General features: G+C 34.4%; 2 protein-coding genes and 1 long non-coding RNA gene across 3 annotated transcripts; all 3 read left to right on the top strand.

Moving 5' to 3' along the window:
• The first annotated feature begins 1,534 nt into the window (after nt 1–1,534).
• Nucleotides 1,535–2,079, top strand: LOC124438743 (serine/threonine-protein kinase/endoribonuclease IRE1-like). Its single transcript, XM_046988943.1, has 2 exons — nt 1,535–1,717; nt 1,798–2,079. The coding sequence occupies exons 1-2, from the start codon at nt 1,574–1,576 to the stop codon at nt 2,077–2,079; spliced, it is 426 nt and encodes a 141-aa protein (XP_046844899.1). The 5' UTR covers nt 1,535–1,573.
• Nucleotides 2,080–4,588: 2,509 nt separating this feature from the next.
• On the top strand, nt 4,589–5,746 carry LOC124438742 (serine/threonine-protein kinase/endoribonuclease ire-1-like). Its single transcript, XM_046988942.1, has 2 exons — nt 4,589–5,254; nt 5,334–5,746. The coding sequence occupies exons 1-2, from the start codon at nt 4,589–4,591 to the stop codon at nt 5,508–5,510; spliced, it is 843 nt and encodes a 280-aa protein (XP_046844898.1). The 3' UTR covers nt 5,511–5,746.
• Nucleotides 5,747–6,064: 318 nt separating this feature from the next.
• LOC124438637 lies at nt 6,065–7,101 on the top strand. The gene is made up of 2 exons (XR_006946148.1): nt 6,065–6,149; nt 6,575–7,101. It is a non-coding gene; the product is annotated as an uncharacterized LOC124438637 (long non-coding RNA).
• Nucleotides 7,102–8,971: the final 1,870 nt, after the last annotated feature.

The raw sequence follows: 8,971 nt of genomic DNA, 5'->3' as shown, positions 1-8,971 counted from the left end.
TTAAGCTGTGATCGAAAATTTACCATTTGATGAATTGAACTTGAACTTAATATGGACTGCAGAAGGTCGATAATTGGTTAGTATTCGTAAATGTAGGATATGCTTTATTAAGCTCTTTTGAAATCCAAATAATCTATTTTTTTCTACGTATTATAAAATGTATTTATGAATATGATCCCTGCACAATTATCGATCTTCTGCGGTTTCTGCTTAAGAAATATAACAACAAAGTCCAATAGGTATCACTAGAGATAACTGGAAGGATGGTAAATGGAAAGAAGGTGCACATAGAAATAATCAGTGAAGCAATTTTTCACTTAATACTTGTTTATTTGTACTTTAACTACGAGTTGCAACTTGGCGAATAGTCATTTAAGTTGTAATGATTTACAATGAGAGTCTGAGAAATTGCTATGCAAATACAAAAAATAAAGAAAATTAATTAAGAATGCTTAAGAAATTTATATATTTGAATTATATTTTTTGGTCTCCTGTACCATTTCCGGTAATTTTTAGATTTAATTGACGAGACCAATATGTTTTTTATATTATGTTTTGCTTTCATCTAGCATTGACTGGACAGAACTTTCGTATTCAACATCAAAATGAATTAAAACAACAATTATTATACAGTTTTACGTTAACTCAGAAAAATAAAATGTAGGTTTAAGCTGATCCATCCAGTGAAGCTAGTTTCCCAAAATATAAAGGAAAATATCCTTTGACAAGTTGTGAAACTAGAACGCTAGTTAGGGGTGGGTAAACATGCATATATCCAGGGGTGGGTAAATATGCATACATTTGAAATAAACATCTCAAACAAAAGAAATCAGCAGCGCAGAGCTGAATATATACCCCCCAATTAACGTTCTAGTTTCGACCCTGCCTTTAACTAGGATCGGAAGTACTGTTATTTTACTGTTATAATATTTTTACAATTCCGATCCTCGCTGCAGTAGAGTAACTTGGAGCTTTTTTATCTGATGGTAATACATTTACGTCAGTTTCAGAATTACACTTGCAAAAATGGAAATTCATCGGTGAATCAAAAAAACATAAAGAATTGTTGTTAAAACTAACTGAGTATGGACAAGATCTTAACGCTGAGGTTAAACATTTGAACGATATACGTGTAGTTTTCTCGGAACAGTTTTTACTTGGCAAAGGAAGTGATGGAACACGTGTTTATCTTGGACTGGGAAAGGATGGTTACGGTAAAGCAGTAAAACGAATAATTCGTGATAACTGCATTGGGCTTGTACAACAAGAAAAGAAAATTTTGAGTGAAATCGAAGCAAAGGGCTCGAAGTATGTTGTAAATTATTCTTACTTAGAAGACAGTGTAACAGAACATGTCTATTTAATACTCGACCTGTGTGAAGAATCACTGGAGCATTTTGTGGAGTCAAAGAGTTTGGCTTATCTTCGAAAATCTCTTCCCAAAATTCTCAGATACATTTTAAAAGGATTAGCTGATCTTCATAGTGACTCATATCCTATTCTTCATCGGGATTTGAAGCCTTCTAACGTTTTCCGAGACGCACAGGGCAAATTTTTAATAGCTGACTTTGGTATGAGTCGAATTTTGAAAAATGGATCTAACACATTAAAAAGTGGCACCAAAATGGGAGCTGGGTATTGGATTGCTCCTGAATCATTTTGTAAAGATGAAGATTCGGTTGATAAAGCACGTTACAAAAAAGAGTCTGATGTAATGGTAGGTGTAGAAATGTAAGGTTTGCAAACCAAACTTAAATTCAATATTTTGACATTTCATTCACGCTGTTACGATTTTAGAATGCTGGAATGGTGGCTTATTTTGTTGCAACAAAAGGGAAACATCCTTTTGGAACTCAAGCGACAATATCGCCTAACTTGTTGAATGGAAACCCTGTTTTCTGGAATGAAATTGATGATGTTAAACTTAAAGATCTTCTATCATGGATGCTACAGGTAAAACCCGAACTACGACCAAATGCCACCGAGGCGTTAGAACATCCTTATCTACAATCCGATAAAAGAACTTTGATATGCTGTGTGAGGTGGCAAACCAACCAGGGATGGAGATACCGTATTTAGGTCATCCTCTGAACTCAGATGTGTGTGAGCAGTTAAATGGTCTAAATAATTGGATGGACCGTATTGAACCTGAAGTTTTTAATAATTTCAATAAAAGTCAATACGACTCCACATGGTTGGGTTGCTTAAAAATTTTGCAAAACGTTCACCAGAATTGGCATGATGAACTTCGTCTACAACTGTCATTATATGTTAAAGATGGAAACTATCAAGAGTATTTCCTTAAAGTTTTTTCAGAGCTTCCTCTGCTAGTAAACAAAATGAAAAGGTTGATTAAATGGAAGTCAAGTCCTGATCTTAAAGAACACTTTTCAAGTAAGTTACAGTCCTAGAAATATTTTTTCATTTTTATTGATGGATTAATTTAAGGTAGTGTTCCTCATTTTTCACAATGCCATGTGTAAAAATTTCAAGTGAATACAGTGGAAGTGTAAACTTTTTTGGTTAGATTCATCGTAATTTAGTGATATATTTCTTTATCAACGTGTCAATATTATCAAACATTTAGCTTTTTCAACTTGGACGATTTAACCCCAGCAGTTCTATGTATGGGTATTAAAGCACATGTGTTATTTTTGAATTGTTCAACTATACATAAAATGCATATGGTGTTAAGCAATAAGTGTGTGTTGTTTAACTGGTATTCATGAATACAAAGAGAATTTCTTTTTATTTAAACTTTGCTGTCTGTAGCGACATAGCAAAGCGTTGATGTTAGTGCAAAGCTAAGCTTTGTTTTTGTTACTACATGTTCACTTTCTAAAAGGCCTATAAAACTTGAATTTGCAAAAGCAATATATTTTTACACAATCCTTTGCCAGCAAATAGTTAATAAAATACAAAAAAAAACTCAGCATGAAAGTCCGTCTTACTCAATATTTTTTAAATAAATTTAAACTTCTTGATTGCTTCAAACGATGACACTCATATAAAGATTCATATTTAAGCAAGCCACATCCCATGGGAGAAATAACCAACGCTAGCAATTTTAATTTCAATCAATCACTCCTCAAATGGAAGCTATGTTGCTTTTATGAAAGAAAATAAAGCGTTTAACCGGCATAAAGTCACTGGCTTAGCAACTAAGAAAGATGCAAGATGATTCATTTCACGAGAAAACATGAGCCCAACAATATTGACCTGCTCACCGCTGTGTGACTTCATAGCTCAGTGGTCAGAGCACTGCACCGGCACCGCAGAGGTCATGGGTTCGAATCCCGTTGAGTTACCTGATTTTTTCAGGTCCTGAGACGATTGCTTAAATTGTCCAGCTAAGTGCGAAGATCATATCTCATTTAATGATTCTTTTCGTAAGAAAATTGCTAAGTTCGTGTTAGAAATTGTGTTCCTTAGTCTCCAGAGCAAAATGGTTTGACAGAGATTTTGAATCGGACAGTAATGGTCATGGAATAAGGATGATAAATGACAAAACTTCCTTTGGTTGTCTTACAGATGCAAGGACAAGTATGACCCCGCCTAAAAAAGAGATTTGCTATAATTTGCGATCAACGCTAATCTTTTTCGTTATCATCGATCGAAGATAGAAGGGATGACTTACTAAGAATTTTGTTCGATCTATTGTGGACATGATTACAAAAAACAGATGATCCAACTAAAGGCATTGAGCAACCGGATGAGCCAAAGGAAGAAACAGAAATTCAATCAGCATGAAAAAGGGCCACAAAATTGATCATGGAAAACTTACGCAGTTTAGGACAGTTAAGGCAACCAAACGTCCCTATTCCATGTAGAGATGAATCATATACTTAATGTTTCAATCAATCACATCAGAAATTGATGAGCCCGAGAGCGTTCAAGAACCTTAAAAAGTATTCCATTCAATATAGAAAAGAAACTGTCATCTTCAAGAAAATTGAACGTTGGACACGGACTGGGAGCAAAAAAGGGGGTTGGTTGGCTCCCAAAAGGTTCTTAAAGTGAAACACGTGTAGCTATGACAGTTTATTGCGCAAAGTAAAATTATGCTTTTAAAATATTTAATCATGAACCACCAGAGTCCAGAATGAAATTTAAGAGTTGAGAGTAAAAGTCCGGTCAAAATTATTTACAAAGCTGTTGTATTCTTTTCGAGAATGAAAAACCTTTAGATATTAAGAAATTATGTTCTTCAAACGATAAATTTAGTGAGGTCAACATAAAGCAGCAGACATATAGTTTTGTGCACATTGAATTAAGCCATATATCATGCGTGCATGAAAAGAAAATTTTTGCAATTAATTTGTCTGCTTCCTATTCACATTTGAAACAGGCACTTATCCAGAACGATAATTGGGAGAGCAATATTCATATAATCATACGGCATGTCATGCATATATGAATATGCTTCCCTAATCGTCGTTCTAGCTGCGTGCCTAATATGAAACAGAGATGATTTTAGTTTCTGTTTGATATCTCATCATTTGTCCCTTGAAGTATTTCTCTTTTTTATTTTATGAACTTGTGTTGCGAAGAGTGGAAATACATTGGTAAATCAACAAAACATAAAGAAATGATTTTAAAACTAATTGAGTATGGAGGCAAGATTCCCAATGTTGAGGTCAAAGATATGAACGGTGTACGTGTAATTTTCTCAGAAGCCTTTTGCCTCGGCTGTGGAAACAATGGAACCCGTGTCTATCTTGGACTGGGAAAGGATGGCTACGGTAAAGCAGTGAAACGAATACTTCGTGATGAAGGCATCAATCTTGCACATAAAGAAAATAAAATTTTGAATGAATTAAGAGCAAAGGAATCGAAGTTTGTTGTCAATTATCACTACTTAGAAGAAGACAATGGAACAGAATATGTCTATTTAATACTAGACCTATGTGAAGAATCGCTGGAAGATTTTGTGCAATCAGAATCAAATAGTTTGGCTTATCTTCAAAAATCTCTTCCCGAAATTCTCAGACACATTTTAAAAGGATTATCTGATCTTCATAGTGGCAAAAATCCTATTCTCCATCGCGATTTAAAGCCTTTTAATGTATTCCGAGATGCACAAGGAAAATTTCTGATAGCTGACTTTGGTATTAGTCGAATATTGAAAGATGGAAGTAAGACAAGAGTAAGTAATGCTAAAAAGGGAACTCCGCATTGGATTGCTCCTGAATCATTTTGTACAGATAAAAATCAGAATGGAAAAGGACGTTACAAAACAGAGTCGGATGTAATGGTCGGTGTTTGCAACTTAAGTTTAAATTTATTTATATTTTAAAATTTCTTTCATCATATTACGTTGTGATTTATTTTAGACTGCAGGAATGGTAGCTTTTTATGTTGCCACAAAAGGAGACCATCCTTTTAAAAGCGAAGAGAATATATTGAAAGGAAACCCAGTTTGCTTGGACGAAATCAAGGATGCCACGTTCAAAGACCTTTTATCGTGGATGCTATACCTGAAGACAGGCCATCTGCCAACGAAGAGTTAAAACACCCTTATCTACAAACCGATGAAGAGAATTTTGATTTGCTGTGTGACGTTGGGAATCAACCAGAAATAAAGACATCGTCTCCACATTCTCTTCCCTCAAATCTTCGTGAGCAGTTGAATCTTTCAATAGATTGGATGGACCGTATCGATCCTGAAGTCTTTAAACATTTCAATAAACTTTCCTACGACTCTACATGGTTAGGTTGCCTAAGATTTTTAAGAAACGTTCGCCAGCATTGGTATGATAAACTTCGTCCACAACTGTCAACATGTGTTAAAGATGGAAACTATCAAGAGTATTTTCTTCGACTTTTTAAGGAATTGCCTCATCTAGTTTACAGAGCCATAAGATTGAGTGACTGGAAGACAAGACCTGTTCTAAGAGAAACATTTTCCAAGTAAGACACAGAAATGAGTTTTCATTTTCGATGACCAAGCTATAAATTAGGGGTCCATGACACTATATTTGTTATTTTCACTCTAGTTCTCCTCTTCATTTATTGTACTTAATGCATGTATGTTTTTAATTCTGTATATTTCCATTTCAAACATTTTTTAGACAGTGCACATCCTGTAAAACGTGAAGAAGGCAAGGGAAAGAAAAGCGAAGCTGTTATTGAATACCCTGATCTTAAAGGTAAATAGCTATGTAACAACAAACTAATGCTGTGTACGTGTCACTTTTCTTAAATATTCTACCAAAAACCGTAATCTCTTCACTTGTATCTGGTGCATCATTTTCTAACTTTGTGCAACTGAAAATAACGGTTCAAGCATGTGTGATAGTACTAGCAATAGTCAAAAATCTTTAGACGAGATTAACGATTTGTCAGATATCCAAAGATAGTGACGAGTACCTACGAATCATGGTGATTCAGAGACTTTAGCATATTTTTATCGTATGGTAAAAAGAAGCTTATAGCTTATTATGTTATCAAACTTGTTAAGAACACATATGCAATAGTAAATATTGCGTATCCTTTGCTTCAAGTCAGCAAATGCTTTCACGTCGTATGCATTAATGCTGCAATTGCGAATTTTCTTTGCATTATTTATCCTAAGTGTAAATGGTCAGATCAAATGACGAATGGAAAAACAAGAACATTATCGTTTTCATTTTAAAGCTAAATGTGCCACATCAATGAAATCTTTTTATTGTCTGCAAAAGAGGTTTATGGGAAAGCAATTGGCAAGAAGGAAATCAATGATACCACAATTCAAGATCCTCTTTTATGTATGTTTTAATTTAAGGCTCTTAGCAAGTTAGATTAAGTAACCAAGTTGGATATTACATGGCCAGATTGCTATGAATTTTCATTGGATTTTACAATGTTATATAATTAACTACTTTTTTGTCTTCAAACAACTAACGATCTAAAACTGAAGGCGAATGAAATTTAAATTTGATTTCCATACATCATGTTTCTTATGTAAAATATACAATAAATTTTAAAATGTCTAATTTAGTAATACATAGCATTTCTTCAAGTATAACAATGTATAACAATACATATAACTATATATAACAATATAATATGGATGTCATGACTTGTAACGCAATTAAGGAGTTGCTCGATCTGTGCTCAAAAGCCGTTGTACTTTAGCGTTATATAAGTCTTTCGTATGAGCTCCGAGCGTGAGTTCAATGTACTAGAACGCTATTAACTTTACGTACGTCACTACAGTACCACTGCAAAGGGTAAAAGATTGATACGCATAAAAAGAACAACTTATTGAATTGAAGAAATTGGTAATATTTGAATAAAATGACACTTTTATGTGAGGTTGTGATCATTTCCTAGTATTTCTTTTATTGCAGCTTTGAAATTGTTCAAAGAAAATCTGTGTACGTTGAGGTTAATGATGACGAAGTCAGAGTGGAATTTTTGTTGAATTTTTCTTTACTCAGGCTTAGTTGTGTTGCATTTTTCTTGAGACAAAAGATCGTATGTTTTAAGCCACAAGCTTGCCTTTATAAATTTCAGTCTTTTAAATACTTAGCCAGATCTGTCTCTTTCAGTCATTTGTTACTTTTTAGGTCAAGATCCACATTCTCAGTTAATTTCCATTGATTGTAATATTACATGTTTGTAAATGTAGATCGTCCAAGTTGGTATTGTCCTGAGAAGGTCTGTTGGTGTTGTTGTTGAATGACGTTTCGACAACCTTAGCGGTAGTCATCTTCAGAGTCATTTTTGACAAAAACAGTCCTTCTCAGGAGGCTAGGAGTGATTCATTACAATAAGAATTCAGGAATACATAGAATAGAAATGTAATTAATAGAAAAAATAGTTCATGGCTTCCCGTATAACATAACATGTGCTAAGATAAGGTCAATACTTCATGCAATAATATTATAGTGTAACATTACATAATCAATAATACTTCTTATTGCTAACACTCCCACTTAATGTGCACTATAAATGTTCTTTAAGAATTACGAATTCTTAAACTAAAATTTCTTTGACACCTAACATGTCTCGAAAGTTTTGGAATGCTTGCTTTGGTAAACTTTTCGTCATAACATCCGCTAATATCTGATCTGTACTACAGTATTGAACAATAATGGAATTATCGTTGACCTTTTCTCTAACAAAATGATACGCAACGTCAATGTGTTTAGTGCGATTGTGAAATCGTGGATTCCTCGAAAGTTCAATTGCCCCTTGGTTATCTTCGTTCAGTATAGATGGTTGATCTTGATTTATTCCAATATCCGCTAGTAAACGTCGTAACCATATGATTTCTTGTGTTGCATAACTTAGTGCAACATACAACATTTGACTCTGAAGATGACTACATGCAACATTTGACTCTGAAGATGACTACCGCTAAGGTTGTCGAAACGTCAGTCAACAACAACAAAAACAGTCCTTCTCAGGACTATTAACCTGGACGATTATCATTTACAAACATATAACAATACTCCCGGGTTCAAACCATTGACTTTATTAGTGCAACATACTCAGCTTCAGTCGAAGATCTTGCAACACAAGATTGTCGCTTGCTGCTCCAGCTGACGGTTGATTCGTTTATCTGGAACACGTATCCTGATGTAGATCTTCTTGCATTTACATCACTTGCCCAGTCAGCATCTGAATATCCAACCACTTCGCATGTTGAATCTTTGCTTTGAAAAACAAGACCATAATTGATTGTACCTTTTAGGTATCTCAACACTCTTTTTGCTCCCTGCAAATGCTCCTTTCCTGGCTTTGACATAAATTTTGAAAGAATACCTACAGCAGATGCCAAGTCAGGTCGAGTTGACGTTGTCACGTATGTCAAACATCCGATAAGTTTTTGATATTCATGAATATTTGTTGTGGTCTCTTCTTCGGGCAGATTCTGAAAATGTTTTCCAGGTTCTAACGGTGTTGAAACAGGTTTGCAATGTTCCATGTTGAATCGTTTCAAGATTCCTTCCAAATATTTTGATTGACTAATTGTCAATTTTCT

The sequence above is a fragment of the Xenia sp. Carnegie-2017 genome, unplaced genomic scaffold, assembly GCF_021976095.1.
Source record: "Xenia sp. Carnegie-2017 unplaced genomic scaffold, XeniaSp_v1 HiC_scaffold_19, whole genome shotgun sequence".
Classification (NCBI taxonomy): Eukaryota; Metazoa; Cnidaria; class Anthozoa; order Malacalcyonacea; family Xeniidae; genus Xenia; species Xenia sp. Carnegie-2017.
The sequence above is the reverse complement of the archived record's forward strand: the minus strand, read 5'-3'. Positions and strand labels throughout refer to the sequence as shown.